Source organism: Corylus avellana, chromosome 2 (assembly GCF_965113065.1).
Source record: "Corylus avellana chromosome 2, dhCorAvel1.hap1.2, whole genome shotgun sequence".
Taxonomy (NCBI): Eukaryota; Viridiplantae; Streptophyta; class Magnoliopsida; order Fagales; family Betulaceae; genus Corylus; species Corylus avellana.
This window is the reverse complement of record NC_142491.1, coordinates 42682018-42709510: the sequence shown is the minus strand read 5'-3', so window position 1 is coordinate 42709510 and position 27493 is coordinate 42682018. Positions and strand designations below refer to the sequence as shown.

At 34.1% G+C, this 27493-nt stretch overlaps 2 protein-coding genes across 3 annotated transcripts; one reads left to right on the top strand and one right to left on the bottom strand.

Moving 5' to 3' along the window:
* Positions 1–784: 784 nt before the first annotated feature.
* LOC132184607 (serine hydroxymethyltransferase 7) lies at positions 785–7276 on the top strand. Its single transcript, XM_059598302.2, has 4 exons — positions 785–2189; positions 3847–4252; positions 5848–5949; positions 6566–7276. The coding sequence occupies exons 1-4, from the start codon at positions 1179–1181 to the stop codon at positions 6787–6789; spliced, it is 1743 nt and encodes a 580-aa protein (XP_059454285.2). The 5' UTR covers positions 785–1178; the 3' UTR covers positions 6790–7276.
* Positions 7277–7769: 493 nt separating this feature from the next.
* On the bottom strand, positions 7770–9919 carry LOC132164542 (BPS1-like protein). 2 transcript variants are annotated; one of them, XM_088513549.1, is made up of 3 exons: positions 9548–9919; positions 8837–9450; positions 7770–8565 (listed from the first exon to the last, which is right to left on the bottom strand). In XM_088513549.1, exons 1-3 carry the CDS (start codon positions 9902–9904, stop codon positions 8553–8555), a joined length of 984 nt encoding a protein of 327 aa, XP_088369675.1. In that variant the 5' UTR covers positions 9905–9919; the 3' UTR covers positions 7770–8552. The 2 variants fall into 2 exon arrangements, with proteins under 2 accessions (XP_088369675.1, XP_059431060.1); XM_059575077.2 differs by lacking the exon at positions 7770–8565 and having other exon boundaries at positions 8705–9450.
* Positions 9920–27493: the final 17574 nt, after the last annotated feature.

Here is a 27493-nt window from a genome sequence, read left to right as displayed (position 1 = left end):
AAAAGCTTTTATGTAATATAAGGAGCAACAAAAATTCTTACAAAAAAAAAAAAAAAAAAAATAAGGAGCAACAAAAACTTAATATAAAAACTGATAAAAACATATTCAATTATTATTGGTAATATGCCAACCTTTTAATATGCGACATTTCTCAAGCTTAGATTTCATGATTTTAGAATGGGGATCTGAACCCAAGAAACATATATACTTTATTTTTTTTAAGACATAAATTTGTTTTTATTGGGTTGAAAAAAAACTATAAATTTCCTTTAAATTAACTTGGAATAATTTATCAAACTTAGTTTGCAAAACTGCAATGTGAACACATATTTTTTTAATAATTTATAAAAATGTTATGTACTTTTCACATGTTAATTTAAAAAATAAGTATATAGACTAAATTATTCTAAACTAATTTAAAGGAAAATTCTCTCCCCCCTCTCTCTCTGTATATATATATATATATATATATATATATATATATATATTATTTTTAATTTTTTAATAATAAAAAAAAAGTTCCGTAACGGACTACGTGACGTTCTTGACTTTAGCCAAAAAAAGGAGGGTATCGCTTCCTGGGTCATTAAATGTTTCGGGGGAAACAAAACGTGAACGTCATATGGCCCACTTTTTCAGACGCAGACCAACGAGGAAAGTCCAGAGAGCATCAGAGATATCCCCTCTACAAAAGCCCCAAATGAATGTACCTAGACTCCATTCCGTCCACGTGGACCAACCTGCCCTTTCCCTCCACGTTTGGGTCACCGGAACATAACCTACACGCTACTGGCTATCCCCGGTCACCCCCTTCCTCCATTATCAGCGCCAGATTCATCCTCGCTTATTATCGACCAGTCCCTTGACTCCCTTCCCTTATTCTAATTCTCCCTCATTCCATCTTTTCTTTTTCACGATAAATATAATTCCCACCTTTATTTTTCACGTCAGGGTTAGGGTTTCTGAAACTTCTATATATGGAAAGCTCTGTTGCTTCAGCGAACTCCCGAAGATCCTCGTTTCGTTATTGTCACTGCGGTTTCTTCAGGCGCTGTTGTCGCTGTTTCTGTTGCTTCTACACCTATCCGTAGGGGGGGTTTGATTTTATTTTATTTTTAAAAATTTTCAGTACCGAAATCAGCGATTTTTTTTTTTTTTTTTTTGGGTTTCTAGAGTTTATGGATTCACAGTGTGCTCGGTCGGCTCTTTCTCTAGGGTTCAATTCACATACATCGTCGGTTTCTACAGCCTCGGCGGCTGACAGTCCGATTTCGATTCAAATTGATTCGAGCTTTTGCGGCTCGTCGAATTCGGTCCCGTCCGTTCCGCTGCAGTTGCTTGAGCAAAAGGAAGAGAAAATAGAACTCGAAATTGGGGAGGATCATAGCGAAGATGAGAAATTCAGCATTCTGGGGCACTCTATGTGTCTGAAGAGGCCGAGAGATGGGCAATCGTTGTTATGTGGAAGCGCGCCGAAGCGGGCCGCGGTTGACCCGGGTCTCGAGGCGAGGCGGGCCGCGGTGCGGGCCTGGGGGAACCAGCCGCTCGCCGTGGCGGACCCGGAAGTGCACGCGATCATGGAGAAGGAGGGGCAGAGACAGTTCAGAGGAATCGAATTGATCGCTTCGGAGAATTTCGTGAGCAGGGCTGTGATGGAGGCTCTAGGCAGCCACTTGACCAACAAGTACTCGGAGGGAATGCCCGGAGCGAGGTACTATACGGGTAATCAGCACATTGATCAGATCGAATTGATCTGCTGGGAGCGCGCATTGGCGGCGTTCAATCTTGATTCCGAGAAGTGGGGTGTGAATGTTCAGCCATACTCTTGTACCTCTGCAAATTTCGCAGTTTACACTGGTCTTTTGCTCCCCAACGATCGGATTATGGGGTTGGATTCGCCGTCCGGAGGGCATTTGAGTCATGGGTATTACACTCCGAGCGGGAAGAAGGTCTCGGCCGCATCGATATTCTTTGAGAGTCTCCCTTATAAAGTGAACCCACAAACGGGTTACATTGATTACGAGAAGCTTGAGGAGAAAGCTCTTGATTTTCGCCCTAAGATACTTATTTGCGGCGGGAGTTCTTACCCGAGGGAGTGGGATTTCGCGAGGTTAAGGCAGATTGCGGATAAATGTGGAGCGGTTTTGATGTGCGACATGGCTCATATTAGCGGTCTCGTGGCAGCTAAGGTCTAAGCTTCTTTTAGTCATCTTATACTTGATTGGGGAATTTAGAATTTAATTTAATATTGACTGTGATACTTTGATTTTCGATTTCTTATTTTAAATAGAATTCGGCGTGGCTCATTATGAGCTAGGTTGATTTAATTAACTTACCTGTACAAGGAGATGGTGTTCTTGTGGTTTAACGGCATATTTGTTACCATGCTTTATACTGGTAGTCGTAGGAGTAGTGCAGCTGAGTCCTGACAGTCATTTGAAACTGATCCATTTCATTTTTCATGTTTTGACCTCTTAGCTTCTTGTACCTAGAACAACTGTTGAACTATATATATACACACACGATATTATACGAAACACACGTGTACACTGTAGACTTAACCGTGTAGCATGTTGTGTCACAAGAAAAAACATACCTTTATCCATGCATGGATATATAGGATCTCTGGAGTAGTATAAATTTATGTGTGATGATGGTCTCATAGTTTTGCTGCTACACATTCTATACTCTAATCACTTGGAATTACATCTTTCGGACTTTCTTTTAGCTTATTCTATTTATATAGAAATTCTATGGGGACAGTTTTAATTTGTTTTCATTGTTAAAACTGCTATTTCAATTTTTTAGATTTTTATTGATAATTTCTTACTTGAGTTGTTTTAAAAGGGTTGGTTGGAGATTTCTTTCTTTCATAAGTTGTCACAACAGTTTAGAGGGTATAATTAAGTTGCATCGCCAAGTTGAGAGGGTTCTTGTCCCTTTTTATAGTTCTGAACATGAAAATGCTTTTCAACAATGTGCAAGAGGCAATGTAATGCACTTGTGCAGATAAGGATGTGCTTCCCCTGTCCCTTTCATCTGTGGGCTAGAAGTTTCAGAATGCAGAACTGCATGAAATCACTCATACAAAAAAAAAAAAAAAAAATTGTATGAAATTAATTCCTCCATTAGTAATTACCACCTGGTTGCCAAGATATATTTATTTTATGGAAGTTAGACTGATCTCTTCTATATTGATAGGTGTGTGCAAGAATTGAAGTCCAGTTTATTGGCTGCTTCTCTATTTAGTCTCTCATTTATTTTGTATACTCTTGCACTGCTGTATTGTCTAACTCATGTACCATGCATCAAACTCTCTTTATAATAAATTGGACCACAGAATAAAGTTCTGATTCCTAAAAGTAACTCGCTGACAGATATGGCATATACATACATACATACATACATACCTATGGCATATAGGGGTGCGTGTATGTGTGTGCGCGTGTGAATTTCAGATATGACTGAATTTTACTTTGGAGTACAATTTGGTTAGTGTGTTTGTGTGGGATAAACTATGTAGGATATTGCCATCTAGAACAAAACCATTCAAATAAATCTATAAACACTACAGATAGGCATCCTCTGAATTTGGTTCAAACTAGTGGATCTAAAGGACTTGTTTTTTTTACTTGAATTTGAATGTTGGATGACAATTCATATGTAGGGAAAACTGGATTTGGTCCTACATATTTATGTTTGTGTGTATATAGATATTATTCCATGGTGAGTTGGATTTATTTTCTTTGGACTCTATCACGCAGTTTATAGATTTGCTTACAGTCGTATTATTAATCAATGAAGAATCCTGGTCTCTGTTTTAAACTTGTCTCTTGTCAATTACAGGAATGTGCAAATCCATTTGAATACTGTGATATCGTTACCTCAACGACTCACAAAAGTCTCCGGGGTCCTAGGGGAGGTATTATCTTTTACAGAAGAGGTGTGAAATCGAGGAAACAGGGCCTGCAACTTAGTTGTGGAGATGGTAGTGCTCATTATGATTTTGAGGAAAAGATAAACTTCGCTGTGTTTCCATCATTACAAGGGGGCCCCCATAATAATCACATTGCTGCTCTTGCCATAGCTTTAAAACAAGTAGCTACTCCGGAGTATAAAGCCTATATACAACAGGTGAAGAAAAATGCTCAGGCATTAGCATCTGCTTTGTTGAAAAGAAAATGCAGGCTGGTGACTGGGGGTACTGACAATCATTTGTTGCTTTGGGATCTAACTGCTCTAGGCTTAGCAGGTATTCTGAATTTACCTACTCAATTTTCGCAAACAATAGATTGGAAAAGATGACTTCGCTGTGTTTCCATCTTACTTCTTGACTTATTGTTTTGATTTTGTTATTACATTTAGCGGCACCCATCTTGTCTATACGACTTTATTGAAAATGTTTTCAGTTTAACAATTTTTTTTATCAATGTTTATGCTAATTAGTTTCGTTTTTGGTTATCAAGCTCTCATGTTATATAACAGATGAAAATATGTACTTGGGGGTTTTATTGGCAAACATCTAAACCTGGCAGCTTAGGATAGTCTGTCTGCCAAGCTACTTTTCTACTTTGGTTGGTAATATAGATGAGTTGAATGGACACTGCTTTGTCGAAAAAAAAAGAAAGAGATTTGAGTGGGAAAGTTTAAAAACTTACTTAAGTTGGAACTGAAGTGTATTTTTATTGTTTGAGTTGGTAATAAAAATGAGTTGAATGGATACAACTTTTCATGTTAATTAGGTCTCAGTGGGCTTGCTGTGTATGGTTGCTGATTATATTTCCACCTTTTTTGTTTTTCTTGTTAGTTTGTTTTTCCTTTCATTGTCTATATGGATCAGCAAAGTTGGTTTTAATTATGGACTGCTGTAGTCTAACAGGGAATACATGCATCTGCCATTATACATGTTGTCCAGATCAAATTCGTGGCAGTTACTTTTGAATTACATTTATACCTTTTCATGTGTGAGACTACTTTGGTTTTTTAAAGAAAATGCTTCTTTTTGCTTCTTTGTTGTTGAAAAGAAGTTTCATTTTGGTTCATTAAGTCATCAAATTCGTGGCAGTTACTTTTGAATTACATTTATACCTTTTCATGTGAAACTACTTTGGTTTTTTAAAGAAAATGCTTCTTATTGCTTCTTTGTTGTTGAAAAGAAGTTTCATTTTGGTTCATTAAGTCATTGAAGGAGGAGGAGATGAAAATTATGAAAAAGATCAAAATGCATATATCGGAGTACTTTAATTGCAAATTATCTGATTGTAATGGTGTATCAACAGGAAATTTGCTGTGGTTTGATTTAAATTTCTGAACTTCTGTGGCAATTGGTGTCTAGGGCTGATGTGGTTTGGGTTTTTGTTTACTGCCTATGAAATCCAGTCTAATTCTTGTGTACAATTTTTGTTGATTGTCAGAAGATTGTAATAGACTATTGTCCAGAAATATGTAAGCCAGCCTCAGTGTGTGCAGGCCCTGGTATTTAGCTGTGTAAACATACTAATCTGGAATCTGAAGATCGGTGAACTTTTGAATTGGTGACTTGCCTATGTGAAAAGTATAGGGATTGTTGAAATATTGCTATTGTGTGAGAAATTACTCTGCTGTGATTGTGTTACCAGAGAATTGTGAAAAGGAAGTACTTTTTTTCTTGATAAGTGTAAAAGGGAGAAAAAGTGTACATGGCAAGGAAAAGTTTCAACATGTTGTAGGGACATATATATCTAGCTTTTTTGCTTTTGTGGTATAATTTAGTTGTTGACTTTTTTACTTTTAGGGTAGAAATGTATAAATTGCCTTCCTACATTTTCACCTCATTTTCTAATCTTTTTACCCTGATGTGTTTTCTAGGCAAGTACTATGAGAAGGTCTGTGAGATGTGCCACATTACTCTCAACAAAAGTGCTATATTTGGTGATAATGGTTCAATTTCTCCCGGAGGAGTTAGAATTGGTGAGCATTCTTGTCATACTGCATTATTAACAACTAGGCTCAAAAAGGTGTCACGTAGGTTTGTGACATACCTTTAAATTTATCATGTATAATCTTATCTACCTCTATTGTAGATGAGCTCTAACTCAAATGTTACCATCTATATTCTTAGAACGGGGTGGAGGGTGAAGTCATGGCCTTAAGACTCACTGATGCACTTGTAACTCTCCAATAAGGGAGAAAAAAAAAAACCTTATCCCCTTTTACTCCTTATTATCGATTGATAAGTTATCCACGAAATCCCTGTAGACGAGAAATAATCTTTTCCCCTATCCAGATTTTTAACATAATTCTTTTTAATGGAAGAATATTTTATTAGCATGCTTCTCCCTCTTTGGGCGCCCCATGGAAATAAAGTTGAAGCTTTCCATATTTCCACACTTTATATCACCATTTCCTGGATTCTCTAACGTGGCAAATAATACAAGTATATGAATGTTATTACTATTTTGTTGTGTTGCAAATTTTATTTCATTACTAAAATTGCTAAATAATACATATATCTGAATGTCACCATCCTACTCTGGGCTATTCCATTCAACTTCCTCTTACTTTTTCTTATGTCCTTCTTATTCAGGCACTCCTGCAATGACATCCAGAGGTTGTTTGGAGGCTGATTTTGAGACAATAGCTGACTTTCTTCTTAAGGCAGCTCAGATTACAATTATGGTGCAGAGGGAACATGGAAAATTTCAGAAAGATTTTCTCAAGGGTCTGCAGAGCAATAAAGATATTGTTGAGCTCCGAAATCGGGTTGAGGCATTTGCTTCCCAGTTTGCAATGCCAGGGTTTGACATTTGAAATTGTGAAAGAAGCAGCCTGCCTTCATCTTTAACATCACAGTATTGCTTCTTTGGCTTACCAACATTTCACTTGGTAACCTTGGTAACCCATCCATGCCCTCTCCTGTAAATTATGCGCCCCCCCCCCACACCCCACACCAAAAAAAAATCAACATTCAGATGTTGCCAAAACATTTTACACGCATCATCACGCACCCAGAATCCTGTCTGACTATTTTTTTGTTGTGATTTTGTAAAAATTACACCAAAATATCGTCCTTTTTAATTTTCTGGTATATTTGTGAAGGCGTTACCAAAGTTGTCGAAATTTTGATGGTCTTTAGCCTGTAGTGTTCTTCTGAAATACATTTGTAATTACAGAACTGGGTTTGATTTGGAAAATTGCTGTTTCATATGAGCATATGAGAGACTATGTGAATGTATGCATTTGAAATTGCTTTTGACTGTGTCAAGAATTCAGATTACTTGGTTATGCTTTAGTTTCAGTATTGAACTTGAAACAACACCAACCATATTTTATCTTTTGCTTGCTGTTGCTTTTCATCTTGAATCGTCTGCATCTGTAGTTTGCATCTTTTGTGGTCATTGAGTTTTGTTAAATTCAATGGAGAAGCAAAAGGCAGAAAGCTCAAGTCTTCTTTTTTTATCTTTTAGAGGGACCAAAGCCATGGTCTCCGGTGGTAGATGTTAAACATGGTGCGGTGTTATAGGGGTAATGGGCGTGAGCAGGACGTTACCCATTGGGTTTGTTGGAACACAGCTGCTCTGCTGCCAGAATTTCTGGCATCAGGCATGTCGGTCTTTCTTTTCATATGAGTTCTACTCATTGTTTTTGTCTTTATGTTCTTCCCTTTCACCATTATTCTATTCCTTTGTTGTTTAGCATACTCATATGGAACCCCCCGAGGGAGGCAAGGCATGAATTTCCGGCAAGGGACAAAAAGCATGAGATACGGTTACAAGTGAGACAGTGACCCCTGAAATATAATGTTGAATATTTTATATCTGGAACCCCAAAAAGGGGAAGAAATTGGCAGCATAATATATATATATATAATTTTTCTTAACGAGAGAGAGAGAGAGAGAAAGAGAAAGAGAAATGAGAAGAGACATGTCAGGAAGAGGGGCGATGCGGTGAGGAGCTTTCATCATCGACTCCATTGCTTTCAAAGCGAACCGAATCAGACAAAAGCTTCGCAAGAGCAAAAGAAGCTGCTTTAGAAATTAAAGCAGCCAAGGAATCTCACAGTCGCCCCTACAGTCCTAAGCCACCCTTTTTCATCATTCTCTCACAACTAGAATGATTAGGCATTTACTATAACAACTAAAGAGCACTACCTACGAAAACAGAGCAAGAGGGAAAATCTCTTTAAAGAGGAAGAAGAAGAAGAAGAAGAAGAAGAAAGTAAATAAATAAAACATAAAATAACAACACCCAATAAATAAAAAATTCAAAAAAAAAAGGTGGGAATATGGCTGTTTTGTCTTCCCCTATGAGAGAATTATAAGAAGCTTCCATTCTTTTAATCCAATATTAAAATAAGAGGCAGGGGTTGGTGTTTGGGTTGGGGATAGATGTGGAGAATTTCTCTTGGCCCCGCATGAAAAACTAGTCCTGAACCTTTTTGTCTAATTTTCCTTCTTGGATACTCATTTGAAGACTTCCTGAAACCTAGAATTACATCCCCATTCAAAAGAACCTTCCTCTTCGGGTTGGTTGCTTCCTTCCTGAGAGAAAAAAGCTATCCCATCCCCAAAGCTTCAACTATAGTAACTGTAAGAACAGTGAAACCGCAGGAGGAAGGAAACATGAAAAAAAAAAAAAAAAATTAAAAATTAAAAATTAAAAATTAAAAAAAAAAAAACAAAAAAAACAAAAAACAAAAACAAAGAGAAGGCTTAGAGGCACAACAACCCCCAACAACTGATTCCTCTCTACTTGTAATATTCTTTTTTCTTTTTTTTTTTCTTCCTTTTTTTTTTTTTTTTTTTTTTTGGACTATCCAACCATATTTGATATTTCTAGCATCCCTATCTCTGTCTACCTATGACTGCAGAAGTCCAAAAGCTTCTTCCTTCCTTCAACAATTTCATCAAAGAAATCATCAAGCTGCCCAACAATGTTCTCGGCACCAGATCTCAACACTCCAAAGCATCCTCTCAAGTTGTCGACTCTCTCCCTGATGCCAACCTCGCTCTCCCAGTCTGCCACCACTCCCGCCGGCGACCCATTCCTCCTCTCCAACTCGCCTCTCAGCTCCTCCATCGCCACCTTTGACCGCCGGAACTCGTACAGCAGAATCCCCGGCCTCCCGCCCATCTCGTTGATCTCAGCCGCCACCCTCTGCTGCAGCCTCGCCGTCGATATCATGAACCCCGATCCGAATAGCAAACACCCCTCGTAGCCTCCCATAAGAAAGTTTGACTCTGGCCAGCAGTAGACCAATCCGCAGAGCAACATCATGAGCAGCAGCGAGCTCACGTTCCTCATTGCATACAGGACTCCCCTGAAGCCGTTGAAGCCGTTGAGCTTCGACTCGATTGAGACCTTCTCGTCGAACCGCAGCGATAGCGGTTGGATTCTCGTCTCCATTAAGCCCCTGTTCTCCTCCTCCAATCCCAGAGCTTCCCGGCGACACCCAGAGATTGTGCGAATGACCTGTTCCAAGAATTCGATCAAATCAAGCTTGAAAGTGAATAAAAAAGAAAAAAAGAAAAAAGAAAAATTGATTGAAGATTGTGATTCGGTGATGGACCTGTCGTGAGACTTGTGGGCTTAGATGGCGATGGCTGTCAAGAGAAGAGGTTATATTGAGGCCGGCAGAGTAGTAGTTTTCCATCCCGGATATCCCAGACTTGAGAACATGGCAGACTTCCCAGAGCTTGGAGCTCTCGTCCATGTACTCATCGAGCCACTTCTCACCCACCGGCAAATGGAGCTTCTGGACGAGAAGGGTGAGCTGGGAGTGGAAGGATCGGAGAAGCGAAAGTACCCTTTGAAGGAATTGGATTGACATGAAGTTATTGGAGAGGTAAACGCGCTCGAGATCATCGATCCCGCGGGTGAGAAAGGAGTAGAAGCCATTGACGGAGTTGGTAGAAGAAGGATCCATTTTGTTGCCTGTTGGGGGGGGGGGGGGGGGGGGGGGGGGGGGAAAGAGAGGTGTAAGGGAAAAAGGGATGGTAAAGAAAAAGGTTCACAAAGAGAGAGATATATAAATTGTGAGAGGATGCATAAGAGTGGAAGAATTGGAAGGGAGGGAATATCTTAGAAGAAGCTCAGGTTTCTAAGGTTGAAAAGGATTGTTGGGAGCAATGATGGGTGTTTCCTATAGAGGGGAAAGGATGATTGGTAATATGCCATTTTCATTGTTTAATGGGCAGAAAGAAAAAAAATAAAAAAATAAAATTTAAATTTAAATAAATCAATAAAGACCCAGAAAAAAATAATAATAATTAAGTAAAAAAGTAATGAGGGAAACAGAGCAGCCAAGTCCTTGAGATGAACATGAACATCATCTCCCTTCCATTTCCTCTGTTTCCTTTCTCCTCCCCATTTCAAATATACCTATTATAACATATTTTATTTATTTATTTCTATATATATAAATATTATATAGTTTGCATTGTTGTATGATGCTAGAAGATTGAGTTTATTGGGGTATAAAAAGTTTGACTGGATTGACTGGGATTCTGGTTCTAGGAGTAGTATTAATACTAGTACTAATTCTTCTTGAAGATACTCATCCTCCTTTTGATTTTTGTGCTCTTTGGCTTCTTCTTCCCTCTTTTTCTTCCTCGAGCAACTGACTTTGCTCCTTTACTTCCCCTCTCGTCTATTGATATTTGTGGTCTTTTGTTGATCTTTTCAAAAAGAGAGGAATGGGAATGATGAGGTTCCTCGTATATGTGTTTTGTATCCTTCTACTATGCGTGATCAGTCTTTTTAGGCCACAATTTTTATGGGTTTTCTTTGCTTTTTTCTAGGACTAAATGGATATCTTCTTCATGCCCTCACCCATGTACATTGAACAAGTCCAAAACAACTAGTAATATATACAACTAAGATTATGCGACTGTGAAAATTAGTTTTTTATTTTTATAAGCATTGATCTAAAAATTGCTTTTTATTGTCACATTATTAAGTTGTATGACAATTTACTGAATTATATATATATATATATATATATGAAAATTTTATCCCAATTGTTCCCTTAGTATTCCTCTTGAGGACTCTCAAATGGTTGATTTATTGGGTCCCAATTTTGTTTTTTTTTTGTCAAATGGGTATGTAATGATTGATTGGGTTTAGTTGTTTGTCTAAAAGTGGGATTATGGTGTTTTTGTTATTAGGTTGTAAATATTTCAATTTTATAGAAATTCAATTAACTTAAGAGAGAGAATGACGGTTGTGAAATTTACCTGTATCTTAAGCTGTTTGAGGCTTATGGGATTTGCAGTCATTTCTCTTAAACTGTCTGAATTTCACTGGTTAATAACGACTAACGAAGAATTTAGTTTATTTATTTATTTAATTATTTTTTTGATTTTGGTAGTCCCTATTATTTAAGTAAGTAGTTGTCTTGTTTATAGATAGAGGTGGGGGAGGGGACCAGGAAATCTTAATGTATGATGGATGATGTTAATGAAACAATTTAGTAAATTTGATTTAAACTTTAGTCGGGTGCTCGTGGGTTTTCGGAGAACGGGACATCTTGAGAGTATGTTTGTCTTTTAAGATTTCGTTGGAAAGTGAAGAAAGAAAGAGCCAAGTAGCATTATTTAAGGGCATTGATCTAGGAGCCTCATTGGTTTACCCAGCACCCCACCTTATTATAATCTTCCCCATTGTATCACCAGCAGGGTAGTTTTCGAGGTTTTTTTTTTAAAAAAAGCTTATATTCTATTTTTTAATTATTTTATTTTATTCTCTCTCTTTCTCATAAAAAAACTCGAAATTCTTTTTTTTTTCTTCTTTCAATTATTTTTTTTTCTTTTTTTATATATCTAAAAAAAGAAATATATATATATATATATATATATATATATATATGTTAACTTAATAGACGAAAATAGAAAATACTTTCAAAGGAAAACTTTATATTTTATCATTCTATTGATTTATTTTACTTTTACATTTTTCTTTTCAAAATTTGTTCTACACTATATTTCTTACTCATGAAGTATTGAAATCTCAATTGAGTAAGGGCCGAGGGGGTATTCGAACTTAATAATAACTTTAACAACTAAATTAACTTATTTTTTATTTGGATTTTTTTTTCTTTCGGATATTCTTTTTTTTTTTTTTTTTTTGAACATGTCCGCACAATGAGAGAAATGAGAGATAGAAACCTAGTGAATTTCGCTTCATGAGACGTAATCTCTAACCAATTGAACTATCATTTGAAGACCCAGATAATAGATATCCTAATTACAAGACTTCGAGTTGTCAATTTTTTGGAGTGTGATTTAGATTAATTGATCACTGACTTGGATTTTATAGCAAGTCATTTTCCTAATCATATGCAAAGTTATTAATTTGGGAATGGAGGAAGAATTCAAAATGAAGAACATGTGATATCTAGGGATGAAACAAGTATAAATAATATCCTTATATGATTGGAGAAGATAATACGTAACAATGACATTTCATTACCAAATAATTGAATGCCAACTCTTGTGATTCCAATATTTGAAGAACAGTTCTTTGTGTCCTATGGTGTCTAATGATACGAAGGAGTAGTTGATTATGAAAGCAAGTTTTTTTTTTAAAATTTTTTTCCCTCAGGATTTTTATAATTTAATGTGGATTTTTATCTAAATCTACAACAAATGGTGATGCCCCTCCGATACGATTTAGGGTATTATAACTTTTACTTTAACGTGATACGACACTTATTACATCAGTCACTAAAATGTATAATTGAATTAGGTGAATTAAGTAACTAACTTCTTTGTCATAATTGGCCCCCAATGAAATAATTAAGGCCTAAAACATAGCATAATTAAGTTTCCTTTTATTAAAAGAAAAAAAATTTAAAGCCCCAATTATGACAAAGAAGTTATTCAATGTTCTTTAATTAAGGCCCAAATTATGGTAAAAATAATTAATTATGACAAAAAAGTTAGTAAGTGCGCTTTAATTAAGGTCCTAATTACAACAAAAATAAATAAATACAAAGAATTAAATTTTAAGATATTAAATGGAAAGTTACATTAATTGCAACAGTTACTAAACTCATAATTTCACAAACTTAAAACCAATATATTGACTAAGTTCGTTCATTAAAACAATTTTTAGAATAAGTGTGAGTTTGAGATTGCGATTTCGCAAGAGTAATCTGCGTTTTTAAAAAGTATGAATTTTAAAAATGTAATTTTTAATAACACAATTTTTAAAATCACACTTATTGAAACCACAATCTCAAACGGGCCCTAAAGTAAATCGTGTTTTGTGCAAATTAAATTACACATAAAAAGAATTATATGTAGTTCAATACAAAATTTGACATATGTTGAAATTAAATGTCTCATAACAAAGATGAATTTCGCAAGTTGCTTAGGAAAAAATTAAGGGAAAAAAACAAGAAGAATGACTTACAATTAAAATTATTTAATTAAAAACAAAAGAAAAAAAGATTCTACCTAAGCTTGTTGCCTTACAGTGGCGGAGCCACATAGAGCTTTGGGGGTGCCGTGATTAAAATTTTTTTTTTCCCAAAATTTTTTTTTTTTAAAAAAAAATTTCCAAGGATGGTAAACTTTAATAATGCCAAAACTTATTACATATGTATGGTAACCCAAAAAAAAAATCCTTATCTAATACATATGTATGTTAAACTTTAATATCCATATAATTGTTTATTTTGTTGTTTAATGTTTATAAACTTTGATTGTCTCTTACGAGGTCGTGATTTAACTTGAAAATTTTAAGTTCATGAATAAACTTTAGGTTTATGAATTGATTAATTTAACTTGCTGAGAGCTTCAATTTAGATTCGATACTTGATGATTTTGTACTTCTAAGAGACCGTAAAATGCAGTTCTAGACCATTTTTTTTTTTTTTAGGGTGTAGAAAATTTTAGGACGCAAAAAAAATTTTAGCGGCACCCCCAATATGAATTGTCTGGCTCCGCCACTGTTGCCTTAAGCCTCAAAATCTATTAAGCAGATGACCTGATACCCATTTACCAGTTGAAAAATTGATTTGTCAACTTTAATAAATAACCTGTGAAATTAAAATCTACATTCAAATTCAAAAGTGATATTTATAGACATCTTTCTTATTATTATTATTTTTTTTTACAATTGAATTGCATGCCTATCAAACACAGCCTCTCTAGATGCCTTTACTACATACCATTATTTCACCAAGGTTGGTGAGCATTGGAATTGAATTAAACTTTGAAGTTTTGAATTGATTCAACAAAGACAAAAGCCACAGCTCAGCAGCCTCCTAAAAATCTGAAACACTTGCCATATTTGCCGAGCAAACAAATTAACTTCATAGGATCCACATTTGGCCGGGTAATCGAGGGCAAGTGTTTGATTTTAGAATCTGCTTCTGCTGGGTGGGTAAATGCTTGCTTGCTTATCTATAGCAAACATCATAAAAAGTAAAACAACCCGTTCAAAATACACGTGAGAATCACCTGCCTTTTAAACACAAGCAGTGGCGGAGCCAGCCATTTTATAATGGAAGTGCCGCCAAAATTTTGTTGGCGTTCTAAAAATTTTCTTCACCCTAAAAATTTGGTAATTCACACAATATATGCATCACAAAAAATATCTATAAAAGTTCATAAATATGTACTAAAATTGATATATTATAAATGTAACATGTCGACGCTATATCAAAAATACCACCAAAAAAAAAAAAAGTGTCTAGAACTGCACTTTACGGTTTCTTAAAAGTACAAAATCATCAAGTATCGAATCTAAATTGAAACTCTCAGCAATTTTCCTTTCAATATAGATAACTAAACTATTTGGTAGCTACGTCATTGAGTTCGATCCTTCCCACGCCTTTTCCTGTTCTCCAGTTTTTAGTTCTCCACCATACAACCTCAAGAAACTGATAAAATAAATCGAAAAATCCAAAATTAAAACTAGGTAAAAGAAAGAAATTAGAACAAAAATCTAAAACTATAACATAAAACTACAAAAGCGACTGAGAAGCCAGGGAGGAGGAGACGAGGAGTTACCTGTGAATCTATGATAGAAAGAATAGAGAACGAAGAGACTAGAGAGAGTCTGAGAGAGAGCGTATTAGAGATTTTTTTTTTTTTTTTTTTTGGTGCGGGAGAAGGGTTGCTTTGTCATGGGTAATGAGTAGGTAAAATTGTACAAAGATTTTTTTTTTAATTATATATATTTTTTATTATTTTGAGGGTGCCGTGGGTTAAAAAAAAAAATTTAAATCCTTGGAAACTTCACAAAATTTCTCCGAACTTCTACGCGTTTTGAAATTACTCTCCGAAGTTCAAAAACTTTCAATTAAGGGTAGCGAACTTTCAACTTCTTTATAATTTGGAATTTTGATAAGATTTAATAGAAAATCATAATGGAATGGGGTAATTGAAAAAAATTGAAAGTTCGATACCCTTTATTGAGAGTTTTTGAACTTTGCAGGGTAATTTCAAAACGCGTGAAAGTTCAGAGAAATTTTCTGAAGTTTTCCCTTACATTTTAGTATCAATCTCACGTATATCTTTGTTGAGTTAGCATATTTCATTCACCCTAATGTAACATGCAAACTCAGAGAAACTATAATGAATACCATAATGCAAAGAAACATTTCTCTTAATTTAAACATGTGTCAGTTTAATAGACCATATTGTAATATGATGGAAAACTTGGGTCCTTCTTGAAAGTGGTGGTGGAGAGACATATTGGAGTCAAGTGGGTCCATTGGTGGTATGGGAGTAAAAGAAATGGACGGCTGGATTTGTCTGGCAACATCACTATCATCCCATCGTCATATTAACCTATAAAGTCATGTGTAGGAGAATGTTTCATTTTCTTCTTAATGGTCGTAGATATATACAACTGGATGGTCCAGAGCCTCTAAACTAGTGAAAATGATATGAAGGAATAAATGTTCATATTGAAATTCAAAGCAAAGAAAAAAGGAAAAGGAAGAAGGGAGGCATTGAGGAGAAGGCATATCCAATCAGTTTGGGCATGGGGAGGGTGGGTTGGATATGCCTAGTCTTGACAAGTTGCTTATCATATTAATTCTCGAATTAAATTGGGGGGTTTTTTAGGGGACCACCCCACACTTCTTTTCATTCTTCCTTCTCATGTTTAATGAGGATAAATAATTCCCTCAAAGCCCACTTCTTTTAATATTGTTATTTACTCTTTTCACCGTTTATTTCACATCAATCAGATGATCGATGTGACGTGTTATAAGTGATAGTTCAGGTTGATTGGCCAGTCACTTAGAAAACAGAAGAAGTAATGATACTTTTTACATTTATTTTACACCGATTGACTAGTATGTTTTAAGTGATTGAAAAAAAAAAAAATTCACTTAAAATACGTTATATCACGTCAATCGGTATGAAATGAGTATAGTATAGATAATTTGCAAACCACAAAATGTGCGGAATTGAAATTTGGAATTGGCGATAGTGAAGGATGCTATTTCATTAAATTGTAGTGATGCTCCCTCCGATGGATAAGGTGTTATTTTGATTACGTCCAGGTCTCTAGTTGTCCTCTTGTCTATTTGTTTAGGAAAATAAGAAGAAAAAACAACTTTCCCGAGAAACAACCAAAATCTAGTATCATAATCCTAAACTTTTGGGAAGTTGATGGCTTTCATGGTGAAACCATGAGCAATTGCTTGTAATAAATCTTTGCAGACGACAAGAGAAGAAACGAGACCCATTGCCAACAGACAAAAGCTTGGGATCCTGAGATCCTCCATATAAAAGCAACAGGGTATGCTTTCTAATTTAATATTTCCACAAAGTCAAATGGTGTTAGATATGAAATAGCAAAGTGTAATACCCTTTTGGCTTATTTCTTCCACACAAAACATTTTACTTGGAATATCTAAGAAAATCAAATTATGTTATTTTTAAGGACAAAACTAAATTGACATGGGCATGAAATGCATGCAATTTTTACATGTATTTTTAAAAATAATAATGCTACTCTTCACATTCATTTTACATCTATCAGTGACAGCAAAAGTTACCATTAGACTTTGGATGGATTTGTTATGCTCCTTGTGTCCCATTTGGATTAAATCTAATTTTAATCATGTGTATATAATTTTTTGGGCACCCTTTTCTTACAAGCCGGAGCCGGTTTTCAAGGACGAGCTCTACCCAATGTTTGTATCATAGCCAAATACCATGTTACTAGTTTGAATCTCCACTCCCTTTTGTGTGAACATGTCAAACAAAAAGTAAATAAAGATAACGTCAAAGATACATTGACGTGTGAGTTTAAATTTTTTCATAATACATAAGGTTTAATACGTAAAATATTTAATTAAATATCAATTACAGTGTTATGAGGTAATAAAATATCTGTAAGAATTGGAATAAAAATAACATAATATAGCACACAAACGAAGACAAAAAATAATAATAATAATGATAATAATCAACAGACGCGTAACTTATATTAATTAATTTTATTCTTATTCTTCCTATAAAGTCCCGACTTTAAATAATAAGCCTATGAGCGAAATATTAGCATATTCTACGTGATATTACTACTTTTACTTATACATTGACTTACTTGGCGAAAATTTGCATGGATATTATTTTTAAAAGATAAAACAGCCAAAAAATTCACATTTATACAAAATGTAAACTGAATACGAAATATCTAAACTAAATATACCTTATATTTGTAAAAGTCATTGCATATTTCTAGACTATTATTGTTCTATACAATTTCGAAAGGTTACAAATACAACAATCAAGATTATGGCTGATTGCGAGTGGAACGGTAGGTGACACTCTGGTTCTGTGGGAAAAAAAAAATAGTAAATTGAATAATATGGGCATTTGATTGGAGCAGCTCGCGGGGTCTTAAATAGTATTCAACAATGAAAGTCTACCCATGTCATGTGTAGTTAATAAGGCGGCTCACCGCCTTGCAAAGGTGGCACTCTCACTAAGTGAGGAAGAGATTTATCTTGAGGAAGTTCTCAATTGTATTAGTGTTGATATTATTTCTGCTTAAATTATTTATTATTAATAAAATTCTGCTCAATTTCTTATTCTTCTTCTTCTTCTTAAAAAAAAAAAAAAAACTTAAGAGTTGATTTCAACAAAAGTGGGTCTGCCTCAAAAGCTAAGGCTTCGCAGACCTTAAGGATAGTAATCTAAGCTTAAGTAGGGCTCCTCATTGCCCTCTGCGACTTTATCTGTAAAATTGTTGAATTATGTAAGTGAAAAATGTGAGTTCACAACTCAACAAGTAAAGGCTAACCGATCGTTCTTTGTGTGTGACGCGAGTCCTTATTTACCTCAAAATTTCTCACTCTTATATTTTTAAAAGTTGGTTTTCAAAATTAAAACTTATTTTAAAACAGAGGCATAGTTTTTTCACTTTTAACTCGTCTATTAAAGCACCTTAGCATAATCAATAGTGTAAAATCATTTAACTTAAAGAAAGACTTTTCATAATAGAATCTAAACTACGGATTTACTTAGGATTTTCTCTTTTAGAATTCTATATATATAGTAATGCAGATTGATGCGGCACGGAAATGAAAGATTTTGTCATGATCACTGCTGATCCTTAATGAATATTTTGCAATTGACATTTGAGATAAGTGATGCGCGCTCTTGACTATTTTGCTTAGGAAGGCGACGGAATTTTTTAGGTTGTCAAATCCATAAAATTTTATGAAAGAGTGATATTCAATCAACTCAAGAGCTATTGATATTTCGTAGTTAAGATTATAAATTTTGGAATAGGAGTAGATGAATCCTTGCCTTGTTCACTTTGTAGGAACTTAGATAGGCACGTTTAAGAACCATCCACAATGCCAGGAGATCATGGCTTCTCAAAATTGGTAGAAATTGAGACAACCACATAAGATAATTTGACCCATCAAGCTTCATAGAGACAAGTTGGTTAATGGAGCCATATACATTTTTATAGAGCTGATCATGCATGCCTATAGCTCTTGATATCAAGAAAGAGTTTGTAATGAAATATATATATATATATATATATATATATATATATATATATATTGAAATACCCATTCAGGCAAAATGTATACACATACAAGAGAATAGAGAATAAATATTTTACACATGAGAATTGTCTTCTGTAGTTCTACGTTGAGTCTGATTCTTTTCTTATGGATGTGGTCAAATGTGTTATGCATTCTGATTCTGATTCTGTGCATTAATTATGCAGAATCGGCAAGAGAATCTGCAAGAGCATAACAATCTGTAGAATATGAGCTTAATTATTTCCTTGAAGATGTGATCAAATGTGATATGGAATTTGAGTCTGTGTATGATGAGGAGGATGAGAATCTGTAGGATTTATCGAGATTGCATAGTAGCATTTTCTCACATTATCTCACTTTTAGAGAAATAAATATTAAACAATATTGAAAAAGAGAAAGAAAAAGATAACAATGCTGGATGGCAACTTTATAAACATCATGAAGAAAGAAGATAATTTCGTCTTGAAATATGCAAGTCAGAATATCAATAGACTAGCAGCTAGACCAACAAGCTACTGAAATCTTTCACACATGCCCAAGAATAAAGACACAGGAAAAAAAAAAATTGTATTAAATGCAAGTTAAAGGAGTTTGAATACGGGCATTATTGTCTTTCTCTCAGGAAGGTGCTCCACTTATCATAGACATGAGCAATTATAAATCACTGCCCTGTTGGAGGCTAAAGTTAGGTAAAAAGTGTTTACAAATCCTATGCATTTTTATGACAGGTGGCAAGCATAAAACTAAACAACTGGATGATAATCATATTCTCAACCTTCTAAAGTATAGTTTTTCTTTTCGTCAGGGCCACCTAAATAACCTTTACAAAACAAAATTTAAAGTAGTCTTAGATTCGGGACACATTTAATTGTATTGAATGTGAGAACAAAATCAATATCGTACAGACAATTATGCAGCAGAGTGGATTGGGATCACGTAATTCTACTGGACTGGGTCCTCTCTTCTTTTTTGTCAGTCACACAACTTCCATACCCATACAAGTATATGTTGACTATACCTAATCCTACTTCTTTCCCATCATCCATCTCTTCACTATGGGTGGGTGTCGGAGTTGGCCGTGGCGGAAATGGGCTTTCCGCTTTGTCGGATACATTGAAATCACCTCCGACGTTGTTCTGATAAAAACTTCATACTCTGCCAAAGTTGGAATCCGACCTATGCAAGTGGGATGTTAGGCCCGCGAGTGCTTTTTTTTTTTTTTTTCCACCATCTTTCTCTTCATTATGGGTGGGGGACTTGGAGTTGGCAAAGATATGTTCAGCATAAAACTCAATTCTCGTAACAATCTCTTTCTGATGAATTTTTTGACTTCGTCTGAATATAAATCATGTTGGAATTTGACCCGTGCGAGTGGAATGTTAGGGCGGCGAGTTTTCGAATGCGCCTAACTCTTCTTCTTCCTTTTTTTATTTTTTTATTTTTGCCATCATCATTATATTCATTTTCATGATATGGTATGCTAGTATAAAATTTGTGGAGGGTCATACCATTTGCTGCTTATGACTTTGATTATTATATATAATAAATATAAAAGGAAAAAAAAAAGGGTTGGTGAGTATCATATATATATGATTAAGAGAATCCTTTTTTTGTTTATTTAATTTAATATACAATCCCTCATTATTATTGATCATGCTGATTTGCGGTTATAAACGCCGTGGATATTATAGTAGGTAGGTATAATGGTATATTATTCGTCTGCGGAATCATATGAGTACCGAATTATTTATATACGAATATATATAATTATTTATATATGAATAATATATTTACTTTTATTGATATATTGGTCAATCATGTGAAGAAAGTAGCCGTTGACTGTTGACAACGATTTCAGAACAAGATGGGCTGCCGGAGACGCGTTATATACGAACGACCTGATCACAGAGATTGACTGGTTTTCAGAAGATTTAAGCCATTCCTTGATGAGATTAACGGGGCAGATTGAATTTCCTCCTAAGTGGGTTTTGGCTGGTACCAAAAGGAGAAAAAAAAAAAATGTCGGAAAAATAAATTGTCTGTTTTTATTTAGGAAAAATAAAAATCAGTCCATATATATGGTTTTCTTCTCCATAAAAATGTGGGCCGTTTAGACATATCAACACCGATGATATACAGACACGTAGAAATCTATTTTAAAAAACAAAAAGAGAACACAGGTTGTTTTTCTCCTGTACATGCGGCTGCCTGTCTCTTGTGAGAGGTGACCGGAAATGAGCAAATTGCCGCGCGTCTTTTGTTTTGTTTTTTAATTTTTAATTTGGGCAAATTTATTATTTAAATTAGATTGCTATGTTTCAATATATTATTAGTGTTGATTGAGCAAGTACATCTCAACATATCTTAAAATAACTTGCATAAATTCAAGACAATCTATTTAGTTGAATTTTAAAATACGTGTCTAATTCCAATAAACATGTTACTAATAATCCGAACCATCAAATTATGAAGTGTGAAAATATATTTGTGTATACTATAAAGTATAAACAATAGATAACACAACATTGATTAATTCTTTAGTGCTTGAATATTTTATATTAATCTAAAAAGGGCGGTGAGCTTCACAATTCACCGCATAATCAACTCATTAATAATGTATAACTTCCATTAAACCTCCATATATTAATAGAAAGATTAAATTCACACCAATAACCTATCAATTGATGTATTGTTTCTTCTATGAAACAAAATCTAGATTAGATTTCACATTATTTAACAATGTACCCGTAAATATATTGCCACATTGCAAAAACTATTGATGAACTTTTCTTATTAGTGAATGTATTGCCACATCATATCGATGAACTTACCGATATTGTTTCTTATAAATAAGGTCAATCTACCAAGAGAGAGAGGGGAGAAAGAAAGAGGGAGAGAGAGGGGGTCAACCACTTAGCACAACCTTCATAAAGAGACCAATGATCATATTTTTTAAGTGCATAGGGGTCTATGCTAGGTTAAAAAAAAAAGGGAAAAGAAAAAGAAAAAGGCCACACTCCATAGGGTCTATGCCCTAGAACCCATTATCCCTCTTTGACTAACATTGATGGTGAAAGGCAAGAAGGATTGCTTTGCTTTTAGGCTCAACTATGCAACACCCACTTCAGGATTCCTTCCCACTATAGTTGCCTTTTAGTCCCTTTCTCCTCCCCTAAAAGAGGGAGCTTTCTAAAATTCTACAAATTTTTGCAACTAAGCACAAACCCATCAACTAAACATTTATAGTACTAGAACAAGTGCTAGTGCCTTCTACTAGGCTTTAGATCCCAGATATGATTTTTAAAAAAAGGAACCTTGAGACCCCTTTTTCATGATTATCATTTTGCAAGGGTTTTTATTGTTTTTAGGCTTTAGTGGGAGCCTGCCATTTGTCACTTTTCTAATGGTTGCTACCTCAACGGTGCATGAGGCTTGTGGAGAATCTTACAGATGTTTTTGCAGTATATTATGAATTCGACAGATGACATGTTCTTTGATCCTGACCAGAAAGTGCCCTAGGGACAGATGGCATGCACACAACACATTCAAAACAGTGGATGGTATGAGTTTTTAGAGGAGGTTACTTTCATATTTATTTTTAAAGTGGACGTGAGACTTATACGCTTTGTTAATCCTATGAAATCAATGCAAAGCATGTGAGAATTATATTTGTAGAAATATATGATGGGATATAATATGAAAGAGATAAGAAAGCAAAAGTAGAGAGAAACTGATGAAGTGTTAGGGCTACATCTAAATATACCGACCTATATAAAATTATGTTACAATGATTTGTATATATAGAGAGACTAAGAGTTTTTGCTTTTTATCCACACTTTTTTGTTAATTTTTTTTCCTAAGGTTTGAACTCTTATCAAATAAATTATTTTATCTACATTTCGAATAATTTCTAATGATATTGCCATATCATACTCAATCAGAAGGTGAAACGTACCCTTTTAATTAAAAATATCAATATTAAAATAAACCATTTTTTTGGGAGTGGCCTGACCACCCTAGATTGACTGGTGGGAAATTTTTCCCTTTTAATATAAACATTTTCCGGATCTTTCCCTTATAGCTCTCTTGTTTCTCTCTTCTCATCTACTAATTAAAAAAAAAAAAATGATTTTTTTTTTCTAGACAATACAGGGCAGGGAAGGGGACTAGATTAAATCCAGTCTAATTTAATATAGTATAATCATATATAGTGAAAATGGAAGCCTTTACGTTGGGTGGAAGGGCAAAGGTTTTCTCATTTGTCATAGTATTAAAGTATTTTTATTTTATTGTTGATCACATTTTTTTTTTCTTCTCTTAAATCTCTTTTATTAAAAGTTTGAGGATCACAAAGGAAAAGTGTTGGAATTAATGTGTTATAAAAAGCTATATATTTTTGACTCGCCCGTAGCTAGGGTTGTGGCAACTTGAAAATTGGTGGAGGGAGATGCACTGAAAATAGTTCAAACGTTGCAGAAAGAAAGGATGATGTTAGAACAAGTACAAGCATTTGATTGCAAAAATTCTACTTAATGACTCCTAATCACGATTAGTGGATCATACAAAAAGGAACGCAAACGAAGTCTTTAAATTAAGTTTGGATGGAATTTCATGGCTTAATTTGTGGAAATGTACTTGTTTTTTTTTTCCTACCATTTTCGTGATATTTAGATTTTATAGTGAAAATGTTTATAGAGAAAACAAATTTATCTTAAATAATTTTTTTTTTTTTAAAAAAAAAGATTTAAAGTAGACATTATTATTTATGTGGTTCTAGTGTTTGTTATAGAGAAGTGATAAAGCGTGGGCTACGAGTTGGCGGGTTGGGTTATCTTTTTGGACATCATCGTCGCCTGGGTTTGTATTGCCGGCGAGGTAGCTGCTTTGATCACACAATATAGCTGCTACTAAAGCTGCCACATGTGCATGCAATAATGCTCTATTTTAAGGATTTTGTTGGCTATTTATGGTTTCCGATCCGTTGAGGTACAGTGGTCCAACTCTTTGGATTTTCCAAAGATGCCAATTCTCTTTCAATTTTTCTGCCCAAGTTTGTTCTGAAACTGCAGCCCCAGCCCCCAGTCCCCTGCCCTAAAAGTATATACAAAAGCAGCCCTAAAACAAAAGAAGCAGCCCTCTTCTTCCACACATAATTATACATATTATTCTCTCTCTCTCTCTCTTGGGGTGTGGTTTGGGGAACCAATTTTCCTAGGGTTGGCATCCCTCTACTTTGAAATCACCTACTCAATTGATTAGATTAAAAAAAAAAAAAAAAAAACTACAAGAGTATTTTGTTTGTGAATGCATTTGATTGAATAAAATAACTATTTGAAAACTTGAATTTTTTTATTTTTTGCCGTAGATAACATGAAAACGCATAATTTTAGAAGTGGAACCCTAGCTAATTATATCAAATATGTAAATGCGTTTTAAATTTTTAAATTTTTTTTTTAAATATATATATTTAGAAACTGCTAAACAGACAGACACACATATAAAAGGTTTTATACCCATAAAAAAGATAAAATAATAATTATTATTATTATTAGGGTTGGGTATAGGGGCACAATGGTTTTAAAAAAAAAAACAACTAGTCATTTAAACCACTGCGGCTGGCTGGCCCAGTAAGGGCGGCTGAGGTAGCTCTATCCATCTAGCTCTATGGCCTGTGAGCTAATTGGAATGATCGCATGTTACTTTAATTTCTCTCCACGCAAATTCGCAATACCTAAACTATTTTAACACAGAGAAATGGCATTTAGGGTAAGGAATAAGCCTCACATTTATCTGGGATAATGTGACAGTAAAAATTAGTTTTTATTTTTTATTTTTTTATTTTTTTTATTTTTTAAAAAAACTAAGTCCTTGTTGATCTAAAGCTTATTTTTCATTATTATGTTATTTCAGTCGTATATTAGTCGTATAATAACAATTTACTAAATAATATTACTTTTTAATTAAAACATGAGATAAATTATGGAGATATGTTTGAATTTATCACCTTTTTTTTTTTTTTTTGAAACCATTCATTCATTCATATCATTGATGAAAAAAAATATATATATATATTGAACAATGCATTCAACTATAACAATATCGTTAACACATCAAGGGGCTTCTTATATGTGGACTACTTCATCCATAAATAAGAGTGCATTATGTTCAACTCCCCTCTTACATGATATAGCTTCCCACTCTTGAAAAGAATTCAGCACAATATGGGCATCGTCAATTAATTAGCCACAGCGATGCCAAATTTTGTCATCCTTTTATTAATGCTCGTACCACTTGTAATGCATCTCCTTTCAATTTCACCTTATGCCACTACATCTCTTTAACAAAAACTAATGCTCTAAAAACAATAACAGATTATGCAACAACCGGATCAATAATATTACATTTTGGAGATTGCAAAGTGGCTAGCACCTCCCCAATAGCATCACTTATAATCACTCTCATGCTCATCTTCCTATTATGTATATCTATTGCAGAATCTTAATCTACCTTTTACCTTAATAGCATGTTAAATTATCAATTATTCAAAAAAATATATATATAAATTTAATTATTTAATTAAAGTCAATATCTCTTCTTTCCACGAGTCTGTGTTTCCTCCTTTCTCTGTAATTAATGTAACTATCAAAAAATTTCTACAATTCGTGATTAAAAAAATTTATTTTAATTTTCTTAATTTTATAATGAGTAGCCTTTATTTATTTACGTGCAGCCCATGGTATCGTATGATATTTATTGAGATTAATGAAAATAAAGTGAGATCAATTACCGTACCATGTGAGTCCCTGTTTTCAGTATTTCAATTATTATTTAGTACTCCGTACTCTTTCCATCTAAAAAAAACAAAAGTGTTTTAGTTTTAAATCATATAGTTATTAAAAAAAATAAAAATAAAGATGACTTAATTTCCTAAATTAGAGGTGGATACGATTTTATTTTATTTTTTATTATTATTTTTTTTTTATAAGTGAGGTGGATACGATTTTAACAAGAACCATATATATATATTTGAAAAGGTTGATGGTCGTTTGTAAAAATAATATTCTAATTAGAAAAAAGAAGGAATATGTTTCTTAATGTGTTTTGAGGAAATTTCTACGTGATATGCATATTAAAAAAAAAAAAAATTATGTTTTAAAGAGTATTTTGTGTTTTGACTTGTTTGTTAATGTATTTTTTTATGAGAAAAAAAAAAACACAAAAAAAATGGAAAGTACTATGTGTTTTTCTTGTATTCTTTTAGTTTTATGTGAATATTATTTTCTAAAAATCAAAAGAGAAAAATATAGGTAATTTTTTTTTTTAAAAAAAATAATATCCACATAGAAACACGATAACACCGAAGAACGCCATAACGCTGATTTTTATTTTGAAATCCCCTAAAAAGAAAATAAATATTTAAATTAGAATAAAAAGAATATATATCTAGATATTTTTTTCATGTGTCTTTCCCGTTAGTGGACCAGTAACCCAGTATGGCGTGGGACTCGAGCCCACCTCATATACCTGCCGTCCAGTGGCCACTCTCAGATCCGTTAGGTTAGAAAAAGTACGCAAAAGTGTTCTTGGGAACCAACTATATAGTATAAATCACAACATGTACACGTCACTAGACATGGAAAATCTAATTTAACCATGAAATGACTTTATATTTCACTTGAAATTGAAAGAATCACATACCTAGCTAGGCATGGAGCTGTGAAAACTTAAACCCACAATTCCAAAATTGGTTGATTAGATTTAGTCAGAACTGCTTATCATATCATATGTAAGATATGGGTGGCCATTCGTATTTACGTGTAGAATTTAAGTTATATCAAGATATAAGTATAAGACTATATATGTTAACTCTAACCCGACCTATTTAATTAAATGAATTCTTCTCAACTCCAAATCGTTAATTTTATGTTGGATTCAGAGGTTGTATCATAAATTGCGAGCCATATTATAAAAGTATCATCATAATGAAAGGGAGAGGGAAAAAGTTGGGATTTTAAAAACAAGAAAGGTCATTAGGAAAGGAGGAAAGAGAGTCCGAATAAAATCCCAGTTGAAACATAAAGAATCAAAATCCCATCATGCTCAATCTTAATGGGTCGATTAAGTGGCTCTTTGACTTGGGTGTAACACGCCTAAACAAGTGTTTACCCAAATTCGAATTCTGTTGCTTCATAAAGAAGACATTCATAATTGCATTATACATGTAAGATGGAGTGACTAAACATGTTCAAAATTAGTGGAGTATTTTGAAAGGGAGTAAAAAAAAGAAAAAAAGAAAAAACACATAATGCTATTATGTATGTTCATGTCTCTTGTTAAGTGTCATCTCATTGTCAATAGTTTATGTACTTTTGACATTGAAAAATAATGAAAACAAAACACGTACAGAGGACATAAACAACAGTATCAGTGTAACACCACTGGTCTGAACTCTGAAGGAGCTCTTGTTCTCTTGCACCATCTATATAA

What these genes read in the sequence shown, in the direction of transcription:
- LOC132184607 (XM_059598302.2), top strand. Translation starts at nt 1,179, where the DNA reads ATGGATTCACAGTGTGCTCGGTCGGCTCTTTCTCTAGGGTTCAATTCA. An exon ending in GCGGTCTCGTGGCAGCTAAG is followed by an intron (nt 2,190 to 3,846) that starts GTCTAAGCTTCT and finishes TGTCAATTACAG; the next exon opens with GAATGTGCAAATCCATTTGA. An exon ending in AACTGCTCTAGGCTTAGCAG is followed by an intron (nt 4,253 to 5,847) that starts GTATTCTGAATT and finishes TGTGTTTTCTAG; the next exon opens with GCAAGTACTATGAGAAGGTC.
- LOC132164542 (XM_088513549.1), bottom strand. Translation starts at nt 9,904, where the DNA reads ATGGATCCTTCTTCTACCAACTCCGTCAATGGCTTCTACTCCTTTCTC. An exon ending in GCCCACAAGTCTCACGACAG is followed by an intron (nt 9,451 to 9,547) that starts GTCCATCACCGA and finishes TTCTTGGAACAG; the next exon opens with GTCATTCGCACAATCTCTGG.